Source organism: Artemia franciscana, chromosome 3 (genome assembly GCF_032884065.1).
Source record: "Artemia franciscana chromosome 3, ASM3288406v1, whole genome shotgun sequence".
Taxonomy (NCBI): domain Eukaryota; kingdom Metazoa; phylum Arthropoda; class Branchiopoda; order Anostraca; family Artemiidae; genus Artemia; species Artemia franciscana.
The window spans coordinates 55,016,062-55,043,290 of NC_088865.1; the positions used below are offsets into that span (position 1 = coordinate 55,016,062).

Below are 27,229 nucleotides of genomic sequence, written 5' to 3' on the forward strand. Positions count from 1 at the left end.
TTCAGAACGTTTTTTAGTTAACCCATGTTTTGATTTCGGCTCTCCGCAGATGAATAATTAAAGCGAAATTTTGCATATTTATTTATTTGGCTAAATGGCTTTCCCATAGTTTTGATCGAAGGATTTTGAATAAAAGGAGGGGGGAGGAGGCCAAGTTGCCCTCCAAATTTTTTGGTAATTAAAAAGGCAACTAGAACTTTTAATTTTTTACGAACGTTTTCATAGTAAAAGAAATACGTAACTTACGAATTAGCTTACGTAACAAACTTCTATATTCGTATGTTTTAATTACGTATATGAGAGGGTTCGCCCACTCGTCAATACCTCAGTCTTTACACTAAAGCTTAAATTTTTTCCCCTGAATTACAAAGGCCGTAGAATAAATAGTTGAGATTACGAAAAATACTTTAGCGTAAAGAGTGAGGTATTAGGACGAGGTCAACCACTTATATGCGTAATATTTTCTGTTCGTTTTAAGTTTTAATGCTACTCCTTACTTTCAGTTGAAAAAGCTGTTTCATATTTATTTTTTCATCGTTTTTTAAAATAATGCTAGAAAATGCTGTGCCCCCTTCCTGGAAATCTTCTTCCCCCATGACAAATTCCTCAATGGAAATTTTTGGCTACTTAAGAATGCAAATATAACTTTTTAATTTTTCTGCAGGTTTTTATTTGTAATGAATATACGTATTTTACGAATTAACTAATGTAACGAATTTCTATATTTATGTATTTTTGTTACGTATAAGAGGGGGTTCGTCCCTTCGTCCATAGCTTGCTCTTTACATTAAAGCTTGAATTTTGTCCCAATTATTTAAGAATGACCCCTGAATAACAAACGCCATAGAATAAATAGTTGAAATTACTAAAAATACGTTAGCGTAAAGAGCAAGGTATTGTGGAGGAGACGAACCCCCTTATATACGTAATATTTTCTGTTCGTTTCAAGTTTTAATAATGCTGCTCCTTAGTTCCAGTTGAAAAAACTTGATTTTTTTTATTTTCTCATATGTTTTTTTGTTTTTTTTTATAATGCTAGAAAATCCTGTGCCCCCTTCATGGAAATTCTTTTCCCCCGTGATAAATTTCTACATGGAAGTATCCTCCCACGTAACCCCCTCCAGCCAACCCACCCCCACCCTAACGCGAAATGTCCCCCTGGAAACGTCTGTACACTTTCGGAACAATGGTCAAGGCTTGTAACTTGCAGCCCCTCCCCCGGGAACTGTGGGGAATTAAGTCGTTGCCAAAGACATAGGCTTATGTTTTCGACTATGCTGAATAAAATGGCTGTCTCGAAATTTTGATCCGGTGACTTTGGGAAAAATGAGCGTGGGAGGGGGCCAAGGTGCCCTCCGATTTTTTTGGTCACTTAAATTCCGTAGCTTTTCAGGGCGTTTCTCCCTATTTTCTAAAATAAGGACAATTTTCTCAGGCTCGTAACTTTTGATGGGTAGAACTAAACTTGATGAAACTTATATATTAAGAATCAGTATAAAAATTCAATGCTTTTGATGTAACTATTGATATCAAAATTCCGTTTTTTAGAGTTTCGGTTACTATTGAGCCAGGTCGCTCCTTACTATAGTTCGTTACCACGAATTGTTTGATATTGCTCCGGAGAAGAGGAACCAGGTGGCAAATCCCCTATCCATGTTGATTTGAAATATTTATCATGCAAAACTTTGGAACCTGAAATCTACTTCTTCAGGATTTAGACCGAAACCCCCCACCTGCCCAAGGGAAGATCTCCTAATATCTTAGTTGCTGATCAGATTTGCTCTGCCGTATAACTATAAGTGAAGCTAATCATGTTTTCTGTTTTAGTATTAATAATTTTTATCCCCTCCCCTCCTACTGAGCCATTCCACCTTTTAGACAAACATAATGTGCACTCAGTCTAAGAATTTTGCTCCGGAGAAGGAGAAATAGGTAGTAAATCCCCTGTCTAGGGTCGATTTGAAATATTTATCATGCAAAACCTTGCATTGGAACCAGAAATGTACTTCTTCAGGCTTTAGACCGAAACCCCCCACCCGCCCAATGGAAGATCTCCTAATATCTTACCTAATAGTTGCTGATCAGTTTTGCTCTGCCATATATCTGTAATTGAAGCTGCTTAAACAGCCCAGTATTACTGATCATCTTGAACAGACTGTATACACTTTAGAAAAAAGTGTTCCTAGACAAGCAGTCTGACTTCTCAAGCCAGGAGACTCGGACAGCGTCTAGAAACCATTTAACCATCTAAAATTTACTACTTGATAGTATTTTTTGCAAGCTGTAGCTATTGACAAAAATTTCTCTTTGAAGGAAAAAAATCAAGAAAGAATGAAGTGAACTCTCTGTTGAGTGAATAGTTACACTTGTTTTATTGTACAAATCTCAGCAGAAAACCATATCAGCCTCTTTATTCTAAGAACTGTACAAAATTCATTGAGCCTTCAGACATATTACATCCGTTGGCCCACAACATTCAGTTTTTTTAGCTAAAAAAAATTCATACACACAATTATTCTCTTGATATCTTTGATGTCCAAAAATCTAAGCTTATCTGTTTAGACAATTTTATTAATTATAATATCATTTCAGCCGACCCAACTCTGAAAAATCCTTGCTCACCAGATCCTTGTGATTCGGACAAAAGTAAGTGCGTAAAAGCACTGAATGAAGTTGGCTACGAATGCAAGTGTTTCTTTCCTTTTGTAAGAAGACCCGATGGAAGTTGTTCTAAAACTAAGCCTGGAAAAGACAAAGTGTATAACATCACCATTCCTCTAACATCACTTACAGTTTGGACGGATGATTTATCAGATCCTAACTCTCTCGCCTTCTTAAAGCTGAAAAAGGATGCCGAAAAATTTGTAAGACAACACAGGTTTTTACTGTTCAAACCAGTTAATGCCTGTCATTTTTATTCTTTTTTAGTCTAGTGCTGGCAATTGGGGGGGTAGGGGGGGGGGGTAAAGCATTTATATACCTTCCTCCTGATGCAGGAGGAAGGGACATAAAATATATTGTATGGTATGTTTAATCTTTTATTATAGTAGTGCACATTACTACTTGAAATAATTCAGTGGGCCGCAGAGCCTATTAAATTTCAAGAAAATGGGCAAATAAGAATACAATTAAAAACCGTTAATTTTATAACTGAAAATAGTGACAAATTACATACAATTAGACGGTACGAAGGCTGATATAATTCCTGTTTGTAATTTAATTCATATTAGGGTTTAAAACACCAAGTAAGAAATATAATTTGGAAATATAGAAACAACAGTAATTCGTCTAAATGAAAGAACATTAATTTTGCCAATGCTACTGAAAAATGGTATATCCTTCTTTTCTGTTTAAGAGCCTTTCCCAACAGGACAAAAGATAACAGAATAGTACACAGCGCAGAGAGAATGAAGATAATAGTTGTAACATAAATTCAAAGATCTATACAGTATTAGTGCATGTTAAATTAATTATGTTTAGTAGGGTTTAGTAATAATGATTTAGTGTTATTTGGTGTAATTTAGTGAAATGTTTGAAATTCATTTTATTTTTTTTTCTATTTTAACCATAAATTAAATATCGGAAATTTGTGTTCGTTCTTGGTCTCTAGAAGATGTTTTTTGCCAATTCAAATTCACTTTCAGATATTTCAGTCTTTTCACCACTAAAGCTTAGAAATTTAGTTTTTAATCTTAATTTTAAATTGAGTCAAACTACTTATTTACGATCGCAATAGTTAAACATTTGTTAAAATTGATTAAGCCTTGATGAAAGATAGTAACCAAAATGGAAAAAATCTATTCTTTGAGAGCATTTTTGAGCAGCAAAAAAACAGACAGAAGAACAGAAACCATGAAACAAGAATGGAGTATTTAGAGAATAAAGATAAAAAAAGAATGAAATCTAAATCAAGAAATTCTAAATTGTATAATTGGTTAAAAATAAATGCAAAGATTCCACAAAATGAGTAAAGAGAAATACACTGGCTAATAATATTGCGTTACATTTTACACTTATAAATATTTCTTCTGATATGCAGTTTTTTAGAGTAACTCAGAAGAACCATCAAGCTATAGAAGTCCCTAGTTAATTTTCAACTACTTCTTGGCTACTTTACTTTCACTATATCTTTAAACAGATTTAAGATACATCTCTGCATCCTTAAGAGGCAAAATGGTAGTCTTGGCTCAATGAAGAGACATGTGCCTTTCATTCTTCTTGAAGACTTTGTCACAAAAACCTTGGAAGACGGAAAAGACTATAAACTGCATGTTCCAGTCCCCTTTATAAGAGTCTTAGATGAAAAAAGGAACAACCGGCTTCCTTCACTGCCCTTTTTAGCCCTTGAACAACCCCTCATCGTGTCTGCTATAAATTTTAACACAAATATTTTACTAAATATTGATGGAAGGTCTACTCAGTAAATTATTGAGCTCGACAAAATCCATCACTCCAGGGACAATGGCATTAACCATGTATAGATTGTAATAAAAAAGTGGCCATATTTAGTCATGGCTGTTTTGACTGTTTAAAAATATTAGGCCAAGTTATCCCATATTTTTCCAAGGATATACTTCTTAAATGACAAGTTTACCTGATTAAATCAAAAGACGTCATGGGGTTCCAAGTTTCAAAACATATTGTCTGAAATTTCTTGGTAATGCCTTAGGGATCAAGTTGGCACTTTCAGGCCATCTTGAGGAAAGAAGGGAGGGGCAAGGACATAGAGTTTTTATTTAAGGAAGAGGGGGAAAGCTTTATCAAGGATGATGATTTTTTTTCCCCTTTGAAAATTGTGTCTTACATTCAAGTAAAACTGTATGCAGCATAAGCCCATGCAGAGCTTAACCTATTTTACGGTGAATTAGCAAGGTAAACTATGTGCAATCAGTACCTTGAGCTTATCTCTAAACCTTGAGAACTGCTGGTGAAACCGAGATCAGTTCCTCTGAGTAGCTGAATTTAAGAAGTAATTGTATATAGAAATATACAAATTGGCCATCAGCACTTTAATTTCATCTAGCAAAAAAATATACTTCAGCCCCATTTACGTGTAATTCTATTTGTTTTACTTTAAAGTCTACTAGTTATTTTTTTTCTGTAAGAAAATTATCTTTTGTTCAATGATTAACTCAGTTATTTGATTTGTATGGAATGGTGGAGTCTACGAAAAACCCACCAGATGAGTCGGTTGGACCAGGGTTAGAAGTTCCAACTGGTCACCCATAAATCTTGGGTAACTGCAATTTTATCATTCCATTATCTGTAATAGCATACCTTTGTTTCAACCCATTTTACTAATAATAAGTCTTTTAAAAGGATATTTTAATGAATAGATATACAGTGTGAATGTTGTAACTTAAGTTATGATTTTGTAAAATTATTGGCTTTCTGCAATTTTGAACAAAAAAAAACAACTTTATTGGTTTTGACAAAGTATATACCTTGCAGATCAAAGCAATATTCAAAGACGCGGTTGGTCAAATTCAAGGGTTTTCCAAACGCCCCGCAGCGACAGGTCGATTTTTCCCCTCAATTCCATCACCTTATAGACAGCAAAAATCACAGAAGACATATGCATTTGTTGGTAAGGTTAAAATCGATTTTCTTCATCCGTAGAGAAATCATAAACACTTATTTTTTTTATTGAATCGTAGTAAACATTGAGCAAACATTGAACAACAAATGGCAACAGTAATATTACACCTTAAGTAATCTGTTAAATTAAAATACAACCTCAGTAAGTTCCTAGGCTATCTGATTCCTCCATTTATTATTTTAATTTAAATTAAACTTCCAGTGCCATTTGAAGTGTTGCAGCAATTTGATCCATGAGTAAAGGGCGTTTTAATGGTAGAAACAGAGGAGGCACTTGCCCCGGGCACAGAAATGATAGGAACGGAAAATACTGAAATAAATGACATAATGCTTACAACCATTTTGTAATTATTTTAATTTTATTAAACCAAGTATTTGGTAATAAGCACTCTATAAGAAAATTAGATCCAAAATTTTCCTTTTTCCCATATCTGCATCACCTTTCTTTGAAAATAAAAGTAATTTAATTACTTTTACAGACTTAATTACTAAATTTATTTAATTTTAGAGCTTTAAAAATAAGAGGCGATCTATTGGGACGAGATAATAAATTCTGCAGAGGCTAGTATCAGATTTAAATAAATGAAAACTATGTTAATAACTAAAAAGTTTGTTAGAATTTGGCCTGAAAACTTTATAGACAAGAGGAGGGGTTTTAATTAAGACTTTGCTGCGAATGAAAATGAGACTAAACTCGCCACTGTCTATGGGTCACGGTTGCGGAGCAACAACGCAACTAAATCTCATAGCCAATAGATGTATTTGCTGCTGTGTCCCGTTTATAAATACATTATAATTATTGTGAGCTATCAAACAGTTCGTGATAACGAACTGTAAGTAAGGAGCAATACGGCTGATTAGTAACCGAAAATCTAAAAAACTAAATTTTGATACCAATAGATATATATAAAGAATTGAAGTTTCATGCTGATTTCAAAGGTTACGAGCCAAAGAAATTAGCCTGATTTTAGAAAATAGGGAGAAACAACCCTCAAAATTCATAGAATCTTGATGAAAATCACACTATCAGGTTCAGCATATCAGAGAACCCTGCTGCAGAGGTTTCAAGCACCTGTCTGAAAAAATGTGAAATTTTGCTTTTTTTTGCCAGAAGAACGATCATGGATGCGTGTTTATTTATTTGCTATTTTAGTTGTTTTTTCCCTAGGGGTGATCGTATCAACCCAGCGGTCCTATAATATCATGAGAGGGCTCATTCTAACGGAAACTAAAAGCTGACTAAAGGAAACGAAATATATATATATATATATATATATATATATATATATATATATATATATATATATATATATATATATATATATATATATATATATATATATATATATATATATATATATATATATATATATATATATGTATATATATATACATATATACATATATATATATATATATATATATATATATATATATATATATATATATATATATATATATATATATATATATATATATATATATATATATATATATATATATATATATACATATATATATATATATATTTATATATATTTATATATATATATATATATATATATATATATATATATATATATATATATATATATATATATATATATATATATATATATATATATATATATATATATATATATATATATATATATATATATATATATATATAAATATATATATATATATTATATATATTTATTATATATATATATATATATATATATATATATATATATATATATATATATATATATATATATATATGAATTAATATGAATTTATTTTTTATAATATGTCAAAGCAAAAAAAGGGCACAGAGCCCCTAAATGACAAAGTATAACATAATAAAAAAGGAGAACAGAAAGAAAAACGAAAAATTGTACACTGAACAATAGTAAGCAATTTTAGAATCATAAGAAATGAAAAAACCAATTGATCTATATATATATATATATATATATATATATATATATATATATATATATATATATATATATATATATATATATATATATATATATATATATATATATATATATATATATATATATATATATATATATATATATATATATATGAATTTGATTTGAACATCTTTTTCTGACTATGCTGATTTAATCTAAATAAGTTAGTTACGTAATTTATATGAATTTAAAGGACAACTTTATTTACCTTGGGATTAACTCATATCATTTATCATTTAAAACAATTTTTTTTTTCTTTTAACTGAAAGTAAGGAGCAACATTAAAACTAAAAACGAACAGAAATTATTCCATGTATGAATGGTTGCCCCCTCCTCAATACCTTGCTCTTTACACTAAAGCTGATATCACTTTTAAAAAGCTTCACATTCTTATTTTAATGGCCCTTCTGTTTCAATAGCCGTTCTTTAAAGTGTAGTATAAACAGTCAAACTTTAGCGTTAAAAGCAAGGTATTGAGGAGGGTACAAACCTTCATATACAGATTACTTTCTGTTCGTTTTGAGTCTTAATGTTGCTCCTTACTTTCATTCAAAAACTTCCTTTATATAGTTAATGTATGTTCCCTTTTTCAAATAATACAGAAAAGCCGGCTCAGCTTCCATGAAATATACCCCCTTCCCTACGGGAAACTCCTCCGTGAAAATTTCTTGCGGACGATTCAGCCTGAAAAATTATCCTTAGCATACTTTCATTTAAAAAAGACGTTAATCCCTAATCAGTTTCTCGATGACTCCGGAAATCCTCCCTTTTTTAGATTTTTTTTCCAGAATCAAAAACAAACAGAAAATAGCCCCCCCTAGATAATTCCCCCGGAACATCTCCATATGCAAAACTGAGTTGGAAAAGATAATGTTAGACAATATACAAAAATTTCCTATAGGAATTCTGTTAAATCCCCACAGTGTGAAATTTTCCCTAAAAGATTCAGCCCCGGTAGAAAATTCCCTCCCAAAGGAAGATTCTTCAAATGGAAATCCACCCAAAGCACAAAATCCCCCCACCCAAGAAAATGTCTTTATACTTCCCAATAACGAATACTATAAGTAGTAATGGGCATTTTTCATAACTTACCAGCCTCTCCCCACGTACTGTGGGGGTTATTTTACCCGTAAAACATAGTTATTTGGTCTTTCAACTACACTGAACAAAATGGCTATCTCAAAATTTTGATAAGATAATTTTGGGAAATCAATGGGCGTGGTAGGGGGTCAGTTACTTTATAATATTTTTATTCACTTAAAAAGGAAACTAGAAATTTTAATTTCCGTCCAGATGAGCCCTCTTCCAATCTTCAAGGACTATTATTTCAATACAAACACCCATGAAAAAAAAAATATTCGCACATCCGTGATCTGTCTTCTAACAAAACAGCAAAATTCCAAATTTTTGTATATTGGAGCTTATAACTTTTGATGGGTACCACCGAACTTGATGAATATTATATGTTTGGATATATTTAGATGTTTTGGTTATAATTGGAGTTGATTCCTTTGATGTGTCTGTTGAGTTTCGGTTACTATTGAGTCGAGTCCCTCCTTACTTACAGTTCGCTACCACGAACTGTTTGATACGTTACCAAAATTTAAAAGTGCCTATTTACTGTTTGCCTAAATATAAATGTTTAAAAATGTAAGCAAACCGTATAAACCAATTAAAAACAAATTAAATTCTACAAACTTGCTGCAAATATCAGATAATGGCATTTTCAAATGCTGATTAAAAGATTTAACAGTGTATGTCTGTTTTTTGTCAAAAGATATTTCGGAGAATGGAAGGTAATCTTTCTTTTTTTTTAAACAGAATGTTTTAAGCAAAAAAACTTTTGTTTAAAACAGTGAACAACATTTGAAAAACATACATGTCAATAAAAGCCTAAATATTTTAGCTTAGCGTCTGGAGGGCTTTATAAATGGAAAGAAGGATAAATAAAAAGACTAATTGTTAACACAGAAAAATAGTATAAAGTGTATGGAGAGCGCTACACTGCAAAACAAAATCTCAGTGGCATTACATTTTAAAGTTTCCAAAAATATATAAAAATTCAACTTTAAATGCTTGATGCTTTAAATATTATACAATATTTAAATATTTTCGTATTATCTGTGCTTTTAAACAACAGCCAAGGGATGGCTCCGCACTTTTGTGCTTCTGCAAAGTTAATTTCACCTTGAAAAAGGTGCCATACCGGAAAGAAGACTTCCTTCCATCATAGAAAGTCCCCCTTTACGTTAAATTGTTATCGAAAATCGTTCTTCTTTGCAAATAAAGATTTTTCTTTTAACATGTCTTATACAATTCCTTCAAACAGAAAAAGACACATTGTCTTAGCATCATTGAAAATAATACACACTTGCTATTTATATACAATCATATCAAATAAGCTGAAATTACCGAATATTTTTAATAATTAATATTATAAATTTATTTAAAAAAAATATTTTTAATTTAAATACTATTCTAACGATTGTTTTTGGTACAAGTACTAAACGAAATAAAATAGGGCAACAAAAACAATAGGGCAACAAAAACAATACGATTCTCATGAACTGCAGACTATTTTGTTTTGATTCTCACAGACCATGGACTAGTTTTGTTTCGATTCTCACAAACTATGGGCTATTTATTTTTTTTTATTCTCACAAACTATGAACTAGTTTTGTTTTGATTTTTACAAACTGTGGACAAATTTTGTTTTTATTGTCACAAACTGCGGAATAGTTTTGTTTTGATTCTCAAAAACTGTGGATATTGGTTATTGGGAAGTGTACAGACGTTTTCAGGGGAATTTTTTATAGTTGGTGGGAGGGTGGTCGAGGGGAGGGGTTTATGTGGGATGATCTTTCCATGGAGAATTGATCACGGGGGAAGAGAAATTCCACGAAGGGGTTGCAGTATTTTCTAGAATTCTTTAAAAAAATAATGACAAAATAAATGTGAAAAAGTTTTTCAACTGGATGTAAGGAGAAGCATTAAAACTTCAAACGAACAGAAATTATTACGCATATGAGGATATTCATCTTCTCCTAAATACCTCGCTCTTTACGCTAAATTATTTTTTGTAATTTCAACGGTTTATTCTACGACCTTTGTGACTCAGGGTCATTCTTAAAGAACTGGGATACAATTTAAGCTTTAGCGTAAAAATCGAGGTATCGACGAGGGGGTCATTCTTCACGCGTAAAATTGAGTCGGTAATGAGAAAGCAAGACATAAGAAGAATTTATATCGGAGTTCAGGCGAATTTCCCCAGTGTAAAATTTCACCTGAAAAATAATATCCCAGGAAACTTCCCTCCCCATGGAAAATGATCCCGATGCAAAATCTCACTAGCAGGTAATTCCACCCCATCCCCTGAAAAATGTATGCATACTTCCCAATAACAAATACTATACATAAACATGGGCAAGTTTCGTATTTTAAAGACCTTTCCCTAGGGGCTTTGGGAAGGTCATAATATCCACATTGGCATCTTTATATGGCATTTCAACTATGCTGAACAAAATACTATCTCAAAATTTTGATCGGCTGACTTTGAGAAAAAAAGGGGGTAGTAGCCCTCCAATTTTTTGGTCACTTAAAAAGGGAACTAGAGCTTTTAGTTTCCGTTAGAATGAGCCCTCTCATGATATTATAGGACCGCTGGGTTGATATGATCACCCCTAGGGAAAAAACAACTAAAATAGCAAATAAATAAACACGCATCCATGATCGTTCTTCTGGCAAAAAAAAAGCAAAATTTCACATTTTTTCAGACAGGTGCTTGAAACCTCTGCAGCAGGCTGGTAAGTTATGAAAAATGCCCATTACTACTTATAGTATTCGTTATTGGGAAGTATAAAGACATTTTCTTGGGTGGGGGGATTTTGTGCTTTGGGTGGATTTCCATTTGAAGAATCTTCCTTTGGGAGAGAATTTTCTACCGGGGCTGAATCTTTTAGGGAAAATTTTACACTGTGGGGATTTGACAGAATTCCTATAGGAAATTTCTGTAAATTGTCTAACATTATCTTTTCCAACTCAGTTTTGCATATGGAGATGTTCCGGGGGAATTATCTAGGGGGGGCTATTTTCTGTTTGTTTTTAATTCTGGAAAAAAAATCTACAAAAGGGAGCATTTCCGGAGTCATCGAGAAACTGATTAGGGATTAACGTCTTTTTTAAATGAAAGTATGCTAAGGATAATTTTTCAGGCTGAATTGTCCGCAAGAAATTTTCACGGAGGAGTTTCCCGTAGGGAAGGGGGTATATTTCATGGAAGCTGAGCCGGTTTTTCTGTATTATTTGAAAAAAGGAACATAAATTAAATATATAAAGGAAGTTTTGAATGAAAATAAGGAGCAACATTAAGACTCAAAACGAACAGAAAGTAATCTGTAGGCTATATGAAGGTTTGTACCCTCCTCAATACCTTGCTTTTAACGCTAAAGTTTGACTGTTTATACTACACTTTAAAGAACGGCTATTGAAACAGAAGGGCCATTAAAATAAGAATGTGAAGCTTTTTAAAAGTGCTATCAGCTTTAGTGTAAAGAGCAAGGTATTGAGGAGGGGGCAACCATTCATACACGGAATAATTTCTGTTCGTTTTTAGTTTTAATGTTGCTCCTTACTTTCAGTTAAAAGAAAAAAAAAATTGTTTTAAATGATAAATGATATGAGTTAATCCCAAGGTAAATAAAGTTGTCCTTTAAATTCATATAAATTACGTAACTAACTTATTTAGATTAAATCAGCATAGTCAGAAAAAGATGTTCAAATCAAATTCATATATATATATATATATATATATATATATATATATATATATATATATATATATATATACATATATGTATATATATATATATATATATATATATATATATATATATATATATATATATATATATATATATATATATATATATAGATCAATTGGTTTTTTCATTTCTTATGATTCTAAAATTGCTTACTATTGTTCAGTGTACAATTTTTCGTTTTTCTTTCTGTTCTCCTTTTTTATTATGTTATACTTTGTCATTTAGGGGCTCTGTGCCCTTTTTTTGCTTTGACATATTATAAAAAATAAATTCATATTAATTCATATATATATATATATATATATATATATATATATATATATATATATATATATATATATATATATATATATATATATATATATATATATATATATATATATATAAATAAATATATATAATATATATATATATTTATATATATATATATACATATATATATATATATATATATATATATATATATATATATATATATATATATATATATATATATATATATATATATATATATATATATATATATATAATATATATATATATATATATATATATATATATATATATATATATATATATAAATATATATAAATATATATATATATATATATATGTATATATATATATATATATATATATATATATATATATATATATATATATATATATATATATATATATATATATATATATATATATATATATATATATATATGTATATATGTATATATATATATATACATATATATACATATATATATATATATATATATATATATATATATATATATATATATATATATATATATATATATATATATATATATATATTTCGTTTCCTTTAGTCAGCTTTTAGTTTCCGTTAGAATGAGCCCTCTCATGATATTATAGGACCGCTGGGTTGATACGATCACCCCTAGGGAAAAAACAACTAAAATAGCAAATAAATAGTATAAAGACAGTATAAAGACATATTTTAGATTAAATTATTTAGATTAAATAAACATAGTCTGAAAAAGATGTTCAAATCAAATTCATCTTAAAATAGAAAATTTTTGTTCATCTCAAGTTTTAATGTAGATCTTTGCTTCCATTCAATTTTTTTTTTCAAATCATATTCCAGATATTTTTCAGGCTACATCCCCCCCCCCAATAAATATCCCGCTGTTCGATGTTAAATTATATATATTCACTATAAAATTGATTGGTAGCGTCCCAGATTGGTGGAATATGAATTTGTCTGAGGATTAACACAATTTCTCTAGCACTTAATTTCTTTTAAGTAGCAAAAAGTGACTAAAGGGATCAAAAGATTCTGACAAAAAATCAATGCCAGGAACTAAGAATGTCTGTAAACGATCACACCGTTGTGAAAGTAAACGATAAAATGCCTTTGATAAAAATGAATGGTTCTATATTTATCTTTACGCTCTCCCAAACCCAAAAAGATGAAACCTGCCCCTCCTCAATAATATTTGATGCATATTTGTTTAGCTTTGTAAATATTTTTATCAGACCTCAAATTAATCAACATAGCCGATTAAAGTTTTAAACTAAACTGTTTACGCCAACCATTTATTATCAATCAAGGACATGGCTCTTTAAGAATATTTATGCCACCGCGCAATTACGCCTATCTCTGAACGTTACTAGCTCAGCAGGAGCAAATTTAACATGGAGATTTAGAATGCATAGTGAAGAATGGTAGGCTGCTTCTTACTGTATAGCAGCAAATTTACTCCTATCGAATATATATTTACCTTTCCATAACTGTATTTGTAAATACCAGGTCCCATTTGTACATTTTTAGAATATGTGTCTGTAATTTCTGTTAATGGCGATTTTTGTGTCCACTAATGTAAATTATTGTATTTAAGAGTTATCAGTGTTCGACGACAGCGACTGAACTGTAATTTCGTACGATTTTTTTTTTTATGCTTGATAAAATTCCGTTCGATTATTTGTATGTACGTACGTAATTTCGTAAGAGATACTTGAAGCAGAAATAGTTTTTTTTAAAGAAACTGAGTTCCAGGGTCCATCCACTCAGTGAATTATTTCAAACCCTATACATCATACACCAAAATGACATATATAGTACATAGTATGGTTACTTTGTGGGCGAAGCTATAATTGGACGATGTGGAAGTGATGTTTTTCGGGTTTTATACTTCTTTTTCTCGTCTGATTTTAGTACCATATTTTTCAATTATAATATTTCACAGTACTGTTCAACTGATGGTATTAATTTTATATTATTTTCTTGAAAAATTTTATTTTATTGTATGACTGTAATTTCGATTTTTTGTGTTCACTAATGTAAATTATTGTATTTAAGAGCTATCAGTGTTCGACGACAGCGACTGTACAGACTGTGATGACTCTCATGAATGTATATCTGAAAGTAGCTCAAAGAAGTGTATCTGCAAGCCCGGTATGGAACAAGTAGGAGTCAATGGAAATATCGCAATTTGTGAAGGTAAGTAAGGTCGCAAAGATTGAAAGAATCTTATAAGCAGTAATTTTTATAATTTCTATCTACTACTATCGGTTGTTATTTGTTACCTGAACTGTTCGCTATATTCAATTTTAGATTATATAATTGTTAAAGAGATGATAATAATTATTATAATAGGTGAATTTATTTAATTGGTATATGTGAATTATGTTTTTTTGCTCTTTAGGGCATATTTTGAAACAGGAAAATTACGTTGTCGTTTGTTTCAATTATCTATCTCGTGATTTAAAAAAAAATAAAAAAATAAAAACAGAGCAAAAAAAAGAACTTTTAAAGTGTCGTAATATGTTTTAATTTCCTTTTAAGATTAAATAGAAGAAAAGTTTCTTTACATATTAAAATAAAAAACAAACCAAAAATATTCCGAATGTGAGGTGGGTTTTCATTCAATTCAGAGTGAAAATTGGAAATTTATATTTTGTAAATAATTGTTTTAGGGCTCCTTTCATGAGGATTTAGTTGATTTTGTATTATTGTAAAAAAAGATCATGCGCTAACGGAAATTTGTTTCTGTTAACAGAATTTTGTTTCTGCTAACAAGCGTCTCTTCTTACCCTACTTATTAATCAATGGCTCTCTTAAGTGTGAAGGAGCCTACAACTCAATCCTTCAACACCGTGTTTTTACGTTCAAATTCAATATTCGTAAAATAAGGATTTGTGAATAAAAATAGACTTGAAAAAACACACTCCAGATGATTATTTGGAGGAGGGGAAGGGGTCTGATATACCAAAATTTATTTATAGGGACATTATACGTTGTTTTACCAGGGTACATAAGATCATGCCCGGGGAAAATGCCATTTGGGTAACGGCAAGAGATTAAACAATGTCTAGAAACACGAAAATGATCAATATAACTCGTGATAACTCATGATAACTCATGATAACAGATATAAAAGTTCTTAAAAAACATATTTTGGCAACGACATAAACATAAAGAGATTGGGCTTTTTATAATTTGACAAGTTAATACAATCAGTTATTTTCTGAATTTACCCACAAAAATATACCAGCATGAGAAAATATGCATCCTCCAAAAATACAAATGATCTTAAGATAAAACACACAATTGAATTTTGCAAATCAGGGGAGTCAATCGAAGAGGTTTAGTGTCCCCATCTGCAAAAATATGTGTATATATGTATATACATATATATATATATATATATATATATATATATATATATATATATATATATATATATATATATATATATATATATATATATATATTATATATATATATATATATATATATATATATATAATATATATATTATATATATATATATATATATATATATATATATATATATATATATATATATATATATATATATATATATATATATATATATATATATATATATATATATATATATATATAAGAATCAAATCAAGTTTTTACTTTGTTCCAGATGTGAATGAATGTAAGGACAGAAATCCTTGTGCTTCATATGGTGATTTTGGAAGCAAATGTATCAATCATGATGGCCGATTTTTGAAATATCTCTGTGACTGCTCACCGGGATATAAGTTTGGGAGATATATATATATATATATATATATATATATATATATATATATATATATATATATATATATATATATATATATATATATATATATATATATATAATATATATATATATATATATATATATATATATATATATATATATATATATATATATATATATATATATATATATATATATATATATATATATATATATATATATATATATATATATATATATATATATATATATATATATATATATATATATATATATATATATATATATATATATATATATATATATATATATATATATATATATATATATATATATATATATATATATAAGAATCAAATCAAGTTTTTACTTTGTTCCAGATGTGAATGAATGTAAGGACAGAAACCCTTGTGCTTCATATGGCGATTTTGGAAGCAAATGTATCAATCATGATGGCCGATTTTTGAAATATCTCTGTGACTGCTCACCGGGATATAAGTTTGGGAGAGGCAGCTGCATTGGTAAGCTGTTTTGTTTTTAAGAACCAAATTGAATGGAGCGCAATTAGCCTCCCACGCGCCCTTTTTCTCCAAATGGATTCGATCAAAATTTTGAGATAGCCATTTTGTTTAAAATAGTCCAAGTGTCATATTTCACCACCTCTGGGGTTAACACAGCCACCCATAGCCTAAGGGCAAGAGCTATAAATTATATCCTAGGGGTATTTAAAGTTGTTATGGGAGGGGTGGTGGTATAAGCTTTCATAGAGGCTCCTTTAATTGATATTTGAAAGTTCTAGTTTTCTTTTTGCGAGTAAAAGTTGATCGGAAGGCAACAGCCCCCCCCCATCGCCATCTTTTTCCAAAATATATCTGATCAAATGTTTAGATAGCCATTATATTTAAAATTGTTCAAGCCTTGCCTCCATGGTTGGCTTCAATGTTTTTGTTTGTTTTTTTTTCCCTCAGAGGCACTTTATATGAAAGCAGTGGTCATATAAACTTCGGAGGGGCACGTTCGAATCTTAAGTTCTAGTGCCCATTTTAAGAGTCAAAATTAATCAGAGGTCAACTACCCACCTCCCATACCCCCACGACCTCTTTTTCCTAAATGTATCCAATCAACATAGTCCAAATAGTCTAAATTTAAAATAACTGTGGTTCCAGGTTTGATATCCCCCCTTGAAATCTCTTTGGAAATATTTCATATGTTATGCTAGTTGCCTATCGTTAACATATAAAGTTCTTATGGAAGTGGTGGTCGTATAACCTTTTGAAGAGTCTCATTTGATTGGAAATCTAATGAGACTATTTTTCTCTTTTTAAGATATAAAACTGGTCATAGGGTAAACATCCCCTTTTCCCTCGCACCCTTTTTCCCCTAATGCATCTGATGAAAATTTTGGAAAAGCCATTTGGTTCAAAATAGTCCAAAACTCAAATAGCTATGACTTAAAGGTTGAAAATCCCCATAGCCCCAGAGACAAGGGCCCTAACTTGTGCAAGTTGCCCAATGTTAACGAATGAGGTGGAATGGGCTGTTGTATTAACTTGGGGGGGGGGTTAAAGTCAAAAGTGATCAAAGATTACCCCCCCCCCCCCATCTTTCCCCTAAGGCGTCTAGTCAAAATTTCAAGATGACCATGTTGTTCAAAATCATTCAAAGGCCAAATAACTATACGATAGAGGCTGAATCCCTTCAGTCCCAGGGGCAAGGGTGGCGAGTTATGCATGTTGGTCATTGTTACTTTGATACTTTTTTTAGTTTGATACTTGGATTTACTGATTTACGGGGCAACTTTAATTTACGGGGCAAGGGCTCTAAGTTATACAAGCTGCTTATTGTTACTTTGGTTCTTTTTTTTTTGTTTCGATACTTTTTTCGCTCGGATACTTTGCTACTTTGATATTATTACTTTGATAGTAGTTTTGAAACTTTGAAAAAACTTCGATGTTGAAAAAAAAAATTATTTGAAATAGGGAATTTTGAAAAACATGAAACTTTGGCAATTGAAAACAAACAAAAATTAATTTCTTAAACTTTCAGAAAAAGCAGTTTTTTAACAAAAAGAAAAGGACATATTAAACTTAAGATCAGTAGAAATAGAAACATACGATAATTGAAGCTCAAAACGACCAGAAATTACTATTAAAGAATAAATGACATCCAAAACGAATAGAATTTAAATCAACAATCATAGCAAGCAAACATACAACAGGTGCTACTATAACTGAATAAATATATCTTACAACAAATAAAATTTAAATTGAATATGTAAATGAAGTTTAAAAGGACGAAAAATCTTTCATTGTTAAAGAATAAATGAAACCCAAATTGTACAGATATTAAATAAACAATCATAGCAAACAAACATACAACATGTACTTATATAAATGAATAAATAGGATCTTCGAACGACTAAAAGTTAAATTGAATAAGTAAATCAAGCATAAAACGAACTATAATCACTGTAAACAAGAGTTTGGTTACTGCTAGCTTCACTGACTGAAAAATTCTAAACCCTATCAAACTATCAAAAATCCTCATATAAATACCGTGTTGACTGCTAAAAGTATGAGAATGATAATATCAATTTCACATTGAACTTTGAAGATTTTGACAATTCATAGGGAACTACGCTACAATCGGGATTCTATCACCTTCCAAGTGATACAATGTACTGGTCTCGGCCAGATGACCTAGTAACTACACTTCGGAAATAATAATGAGCTCTAAGACAGCGAAAAATGGCTAAGGTGAGGCCACTTGTAGATGCCATAAATATTGAACATAAGCAATATTGGATGTTCTGTCAAAACCTTTCCACGAACAAATGAAACCTTTCTTTGGTTGTCACATCAGCGAAATGCTTATCCAAGGAAAACCAATCTTATTTGGATACAAAGCGTGGTTGCTAGTTTTTCTTGTGGAAATTCCTTCAAAATTGATTTTTACTGTGTGAAGACTGAGTAACAGCCAGCAATAACCCTAGGTTAACAGGTGTAACAAGCCTAGTAACTGTTAATGAAAAAGCTACTACTACTACTACTAATAACTCACTGCAGCACCAAGCCGTCTGAGGCCAACACAGCTACGCATGCTCCTCCTCCAACCTAATCTATTCAAGGCCTCCCTCTTTACACCTTCCCATGAAGTTCCCATTTCCTTTAAATCTTTATTTATATAAAGATTTCGTGTCACACTCACTGTTCACGAAAATATTGAAGGGATATTGCTTAGAAGAAAAAAAGCTATTGAAAAGAAGGAACCTCGTTATTATGACTACAGGTAGATGGAGTATTTTTGGCTGTAAAATTGAAAGATAGCTTAGGTGCTTGCGTAACAAAACTAAGACTCTGTAGGACTGTGTCACCAGAATAAACGCAGTTTCGTTCACCAGGAAAAAAACCTACGGTCCAGGTAATGGTTGGTGCTTAGGGTTGCCGAAGACCTACCCTATGAAATAAACAATTCATTCACTGGTGACACCAGAGAAGTAGGATCGATTCCAAGTATAAAAAAAAAATGGATGACAAGAATGTAAAGAGTGTCAGACTGCACTTACAAATGTGCTACGAGCAATTCCATGCCCAACATTAATTTATCTTTTATACTAACTCTTATCAAACATGACAAAACATGTGTATCCATATATGTCCTTCAGTTCCAAGGACATCATAAACGCCAGACGTTGCCATATGTATATACCATTGGTGCGAAAAAATATTTGACATCACAAATTCTTAAGTTAAAACCTTATTTCACTGCACTAAAGAAACCATCAGAAATTTTTACCTGTAATTGATCTCGTATCTTAATGAATTAATTGTATCCTTGCATAAAAAGATAGGCTACAATGTTCAAACAACAGTGATAAGATCGTAATTAACATCCTCTTAAACATCTAGATCTTCGGAATTCAATTTCTACTCCCTGTTTCTATTTTTGTCGGTTCAGGAGAAAAATTGCAAATGTATAAAAGTCTCAAACACAGACAAATTGCTAAGACGAGTACTGTCAAATATCTAAAATGTACGCGGTGTCTATGGAACCTTAGATTACAGTCTTTTGGTTTTTATATCCTACCGTTTTTAACTTAAGAATTGCAGTGAAACAAGCATTAGCACCTATATAAATAATTTAATATATTCATAAGCAGCTTGTTACTTAATGTCAATCTTATATGTTAATCGAAAAATAAGTATAGGTTGCTTTGGAATGTCACCTTGATATATGAAATTGTAGCCATAGAAATTCTTACGAAATAGGCCTCAAGAGTAAGACTCCGGAGGTTAAGCTAAAATGATACTACTTAAAAATTAACAAGAAAATTTCATGACTTGGCAGGTGCATAAGTGTCACTGCGCAAAATTAAGGGATAGTTGTCTCGTAATGTATGGCCCATGATAGTGAAACACTGCAACAAGAGTTTAGAAGTTATGTAATTTATCATAGTCTGCTTACTTTTGATAGCGTGAATTTTGTGAAGAGCTTTATTTTTCTTATGTATTTTTTTTATTTCACCACGTCATTTGAAAGAATAATTTAGAGAGGCATTAGGGGCTACCTTCTATTCCAAATTTTAGGAACTACTGGGCTTTTATTAAGTCACCAGATGAAAGTGGACGCCCAGACACCCTTATTTGTAAATTATAAGAGAAAATGACCCTTGATAATTAGACAAATTTCTTCGAGAGCTGTCGCATTTAGGTTTTGGCTTTAGTGGTTTAGGATAATGATCTACCGTGATTTAATAATTTTGACAGCTAATGCAGGAGTTAATTACAATAAAAAGAACACATGATGACGATAAATAGGCTTGTAAGCTGCATAGTTACATTCTTGCACCTACTTGCTCTAGTAGGCTACTGGGTCTAATAGGCTGGGTCTAAATAGACTTGTAAGCTGCATAGTTACATATTTGTTCTTGCACCTACTTGCTCTAGTAGGCTACTGGGTCTAAATAGGCTTGTAAGCTACATAGTTACATATTTATTCTTGCACCTACTTGCTCTAGTAGGATACTGGGTCTAATAGGCTGGGTCTAAATATGTTTGTAAGCTGCATAGTTACATATTTATTCTTGCACCTACTGGCTCTAACATGAACTAATTTCTCTTTTCAGATAAAGAAGTCTTACGAGAAGAGCAAATTTGAGGCATTGTTTTCGTTTACTACAAAAGACTTTTATTTAGACTTTCCACTCAGATATCAGGACACTGAGCTTAATTTTGAACCCATAGAATACAATCTCAAAATTTTTTCTTTTATTCAATTCAGTTGGTTATAGATGGGATTTTTATGACAATTTGCGTCTGCATTGCCATTATTTCACAGTTTCGAATTCAGAACTCCAAACAGAATTCTGTTTAAATAGTTTTGACAGTCTTGACAGCCCAAGACTGCCAAGACTATTTTTGTGCTACTTAAGGCGAACGAAACTGAGTAACGCTTAATCATTACATTCTGAGTTGTGCCGTGTTTAGATTTAGTGATTCGGCCATTTCCAGGTCTATTTGTTCAATCTTTAGTTTCAGTTATGAGTATATCGCATTCCTTCCTTAACACCTCTCCTAGTAGTCTTATCTAGATCCTTTGTATCTTAGAAGAAGAAAGAAAAAAACAGTGTAGATACGATAAAGTTCAGCAAAAGATGCAATATATCATAATTGATGTTTTGTTGACTTTTATACGCAATTATTAATTGTGTTTCATCTCATCTCTTTTAATTTTAATTATGTTCATTTCTATTTTTTATTGTTATATAGACCTAGATATCGAAAACTGTGAAATGTGGCTAATGTATTTGTTTTGCCAAGTTTTAATTAGGTTTTTCAACCAAGTTAACAGCTACTTGAGCATGTTAAATGTATAAAAATATGATCTTTTCCATGGTATGAAGATCTGAGCTTTCAAGTTCAACTCTACCGTTCTTAGTAAGAGAAATAGCTTTTTGAAGCAAGATATTGGCTTCATTTTCTGCGCTAAACATTTTCTCTGTTTCTCAGCTCTATTATTTTGTCAAACTAACAGAAAATTGTCCCATAGACAGGTGAGGCCCTAATCAAGACCCCTTACACTTTAAGCAAATTTTAAAAATCTTAATGCTACAATGAAAAACATGCTACAGAGAGAAAAGTAGCGTCATTTTGTCTGATATTATTAATTCCAATTAGAATGATAAAGTTGACAGATTACGTTAAGATTTTCATACCTCATTTGTTATTGATGTCCTCATCTAATGGGGTTGTGATTTACTTCTTATTTGTTTAATATTTATTGATTTTCACAATAAACTGTATGTATTTATTATTTATTTATTTTAAATTAAAATGCTTATTTCTGTTTTATTCTACGTCTTTTAGTCTTGTGTTTGTTCTTAAACACTGATAACTATAGATGTGATAGAAGTCAAACACATTCCTAAAGCTAATTTATGTATGAGGAAGTTCAAAATTATTTTTAAATTATTTGGGAATAGAATCTTTAGTAGTCACTACTAGTTGCTTTTGCAGTGGCGGACATTGCAAAAGGACTTTGGGATTGTTGAAGTTTTTTAACAAAAAGGCATAAAATGATCTCAAACAAATGAATCTTTTTTGTGGGTGTATTCCTTAAATCTTCAACTTTTCTGGAATGAAAATTTATTTTCATAGAACAGAATATTGAGAGAATCTTCCAGTCTTAAGAAACGACCGCCTATATTTACTGCTGACGATAAGAGTTTAAACTGCATAAGGCGCTTTTTCCACATTCCTAAAAAAAAATTGTATATGCTGATTTTGAGGATATCGTAAAGGAAAATTTAAGGAAAGTGGGAACTTCCTTGGAGGGTTTGAAAAAGGGAATTTGAATTGGTTAGGGTGGAGAATGAGCGTGCTTCAGCTTTGTTGGCCCCAGGCAGCTTGGTGCTGCTAAATTTGTTAGTAGTAGTAGTATATAGTAAGTTGTAGTAAGTTGTAAGAACAAGCATATGCACATTTATCTGGGGATTTTATATCCAGTTTGGTACAAATAGGGATCGATGGTATCCTGAGTTACAAAAAAGAGAAGAATAGCAGCGTTAATAGACTACTACAGTTTAATAAGCAGGGTAATATAGCTATAACAAATGCAGTATCTCATCAAAAAGAGCCAAGTTACCTACATGCTGGTTAGACAGCCAACCTTATTGATAATGCTATTCAAAAGAACATCAGAGTGGCAGGATCAATAAAAGGCACCAGGCTATTGTTGTGACCAGCTGGTCCGAGGTACGGGAGCACATCGGAAAATGTTTCTAAATTGAGTTTTAATTGACCAACACGTACAACTCTGAGAAAATTTGGAAGAATGGCAGCCGTGTCTCCAGGCATTGGATCCACAATTTTCCTGTTCGAGATCTCGCCTTTGCTCTGATTTACGAGCAGACAGAGAATCTTTGATCATAACAAGACTTGAAGACTGCGAGCGTACATCAATTCAACGAGTTCTTTCAGTCCAGATCCATCCCTCAGTGATCGAATGGCACCAACAAACTCATGAGAGTGTGGAATTCTCCTAGTCTAAGCACTACTTTTACAACACAACTTCCACGTCCTTCGGCAGCAATATTATTCATGGACTTCCACTATAATGGCTGGTCAAAGGTTAAGACCGGGGTAGATACGTACCACTCGGCCTGATGCGCAATGAATTTCAGTGTTAACAGGATAAAATTGTCGTTGCTTGAAGGAAAATCAATACGAAGAAGAAAGAAAAATGTTTGCCTTACTGAGATGGTCTTCAACCATGGCTTATTTCAGGGTTACGCTCTAACCTGACCTAGGCTGGTTGAGATGTCACAACTTAAATACATCATCACAACTTAGAATGAAAGAAGGTCATGATACATTGATGAAAGGACAGAATAGTTTGACTTTCTATGAACAATTCAGATTCTTCCAGCAGCACTTACTTCCTCAGCAGTAGCCTCTGGCCTAGGGATACTTTTTAAGGTGACTTTTATTCCTCGGATTACAGCAGCAATGATAACCACGCCATGAAAGATGTTTCTACCATCGAGAGTGTATATGTTGTGATCAACGTTGTCCACCACGTGTTAGACCAAACAGTCAAAAGTAATTCCTTCCAGTTTGATTCCAAAATAAACGGCAACCTTTTTCTCAAAATTTCAGAATAGGAGGAGCAAGACTCCAGCAAATTCAAAGGTATCAAGAACTTGGAGGAATAGTAATGAGGTACTATTGAATATTTTACTTGTGATAAAGTGTTGCATATAATGTTTATCAAATCCGGAAATAGGTACTATGGGAAGATAGCTATAAGTTGATTACATAAAACGTCAAAAATAAAATTTGTTTTAATATAACGAGGGAAGCCATTGCAAAGAGAGTAAATTGGAAAATGTCCTATGTATGAGACAAACTTCTTTAAATCGTAAAGTCCGCCGAAAAACTTGTACTATCATGAGATTATATCTTTCTTTTTCTGGCACGGGGAGTTGCGTATGTGATTTAAACGAAAAAGAACATAAGTATCAAAAATATTATCAGAACAAGGGTAAAACATTTACAAAGGAAAACAAAAGAAAAATTTAAGTGACTTGTATACTTTTTAGCCTTCGATATTAATGATAAAATTGAGATTATATAATCAGTCCAGTAAAGGGATTTACTGGCCCCCAAAATTGAGTTATAAGGGGTCTTAAAGAAAGATCTATGTGAATAGCAGGTTATGAACGGATTCAAATATACCCCCAAATTTATATCTAAGCTATCAAAACAAGCATAATCGATGTCTAAGTATTCCTCAGATCGGACAAGAAAATCATATGCATTACCTCCCATATAAAGTTAGGCCAAGAAAAAGAGACAAGATCTGGTCATGTATAAAAATTGTAGTACTATGTCACCTGTACCTAACTGCCAATAGGCATTATTTTATTTGAATTTTTAAGATATAAACCAAAAATCACAGTCAAAAGTCAACTTATATGGTTCTATGCAACAATTATATTATATTGAAAAGAAAATATGAAACCTCTCTGAAACCTCCCTGCACAGCTTATATAGTTTTGTATCTGTTACGAGAGAGGTGACAAGATGGTATAGCAATGGGGAACAACTTGAAAAAAAGAAAAAGACCTGGTGGCTAACGAACATTATGCTTACCCTTAAAAAAAGACAAGAAAAAAACTAAATAAAGATTGCTACCAGTTCATCCGGGAGACTACTGGATAAACAATATAAACATTCTAAAAAGACTTACCTGGAAAAGACACATAAAAATGAGATGATTTTTTAAATGTGAATAACTTTGTTTTGTTTCTTCTAAAGCCTAATTAAATGGGAAATAAAATAATTCGAATAAATGACAGTGATATAGGTGAGATTGAACAAGAGCAAAATAAAAGGAAGAGACAGCTTCAAGCGTAAAGATGAATATAACACGGTACATTATACCTGAGTTTCTTCCAATTTTCAACCTTACAATATTAATATGGGGATTCCTGCGTAGATTAGAGTCAACTACCCAACGTAAAGAAGAATCTTAAAACTTGAAATCTCAACACCTGTAATATAACAATTTAGAGAACTGAAACAAGGGGGTACCTGATATTTATGAGAATATACCTTTTCTTCTTTCTTTTTTCTTGATGCAATAAGATCTAGCTTATTTGCCATAAATCCAGATGCTAGTCTATTCTACACATTAATTACGTCGAAGAACATCAATATAAGTTTAACAAACTATAAACGCCATTTCATCAGTAAAAATTAGCTCTAATTCCACAAATTAATTATTAATATCATTAACGGTACTCCAGATTTATTTGGATGATTCTTAGACATAGCTGATTCCCCTCCATTGATGTATCTAACTCCGTCATTTAAGTAATATAATCTTATAAACTCTGTTTGCCCCTGAGTACCACAACTTGACAATTTACCACTTAAAATCATTTGACAAATTGCTTCGAATGATATCCTTATGTTGACAAATTTCCAAAGCTTAAATTTCGTCATTTCAAAACTGTGGAATTCCTTTTCCTAACCTTGAACAAAGATATAGGCAAAAAAAAATTTCTTTTCAAGCAGATTCTCCATTCTTACATGCAAAAACAACTTCTTAATCTTCCCAAAAGTAGGTAAAATAGATGCAAGCCATATGTTGCATTTAATGCGTTACAGATAATAATTTGGTGAGAAAAAAACTGCTTTCCTATTTTAGCTATTGTGACAAATAAGCACTTGAAAAATTTTAGCTATTGAGACAAATAAGCACTTGAAAAACACCTTAACATGACTCGCATCCAATCACTGAGGATAAAACAGTATAACCTATTATTCAAAAAGACAGAAGTGTCAATGTCCATGTATAATCATCACTAGCAAATGTAAGCCATCGCAAAATTACAAGAAAAACACCTCAAATCTAACAAAATATTTCCATGTGATCCCCTACCAAAAGGGCTACTCAGAGAAATACACGCTTTCCTACATGGGTTTTGACGCTTTAAATTCCTTACCCGCTTAAGTGAAATCTTTAAAATAAGTATTAAAGAGGTATTCTTATCAGTTTTATCCGTTTTACCTCTTACGATTTATTTTTAAACAGAAAGGAATTATAATCAGAAATTTTATCAACTTTGCTTTTTCATATTTGGCGAAGAATTATGTGTTTTTTTCAACTAGCTTGGATGCTAGAAATCCTGTGAAAATGTTCCTATAACCTATAACGTTTAACCTAAATCCTAAAGCGACAATAACCTATAATAAATACTTTAACTTCGACGAAAAAACTTGAGCCCTCTTAAACAAAA

General features: G+C 31.3%; 1 protein-coding gene across 3 annotated transcripts in view; it reads left to right on the forward strand.

Annotated features, from left to right (window-relative positions):
* Positions 1-22,775, forward strand: part of LOC136025429 (mucin-2-like) — a 163,589-nt gene extending 140,814 nt beyond the window's left edge. For all 3 annotated transcript variants that reach the window (XM_065701458.1, XM_065701461.1, XM_065701460.1), the window contains 5 exons: positions 2,593-2,864; positions 5,452-5,587; positions 14,724-14,864; positions 16,806-16,946; positions 21,551-22,775. In XM_065701458.1, the coding sequence (XP_065557530.1) occupies positions 2,593-2,864; positions 5,452-5,587; positions 14,724-14,864; positions 16,806-16,946; positions 21,551-21,582 (722 nt within the window). In that variant the 3' untranslated portion in view covers positions 21,583-22,775. The remainder of the gene's footprint in view (positions 1-2,592; positions 2,865-5,451; positions 5,588-14,723; positions 14,865-16,805; positions 16,947-21,550) is intronic.
* Positions 22,776-27,229: the final 4,454 nt, after the last annotated feature.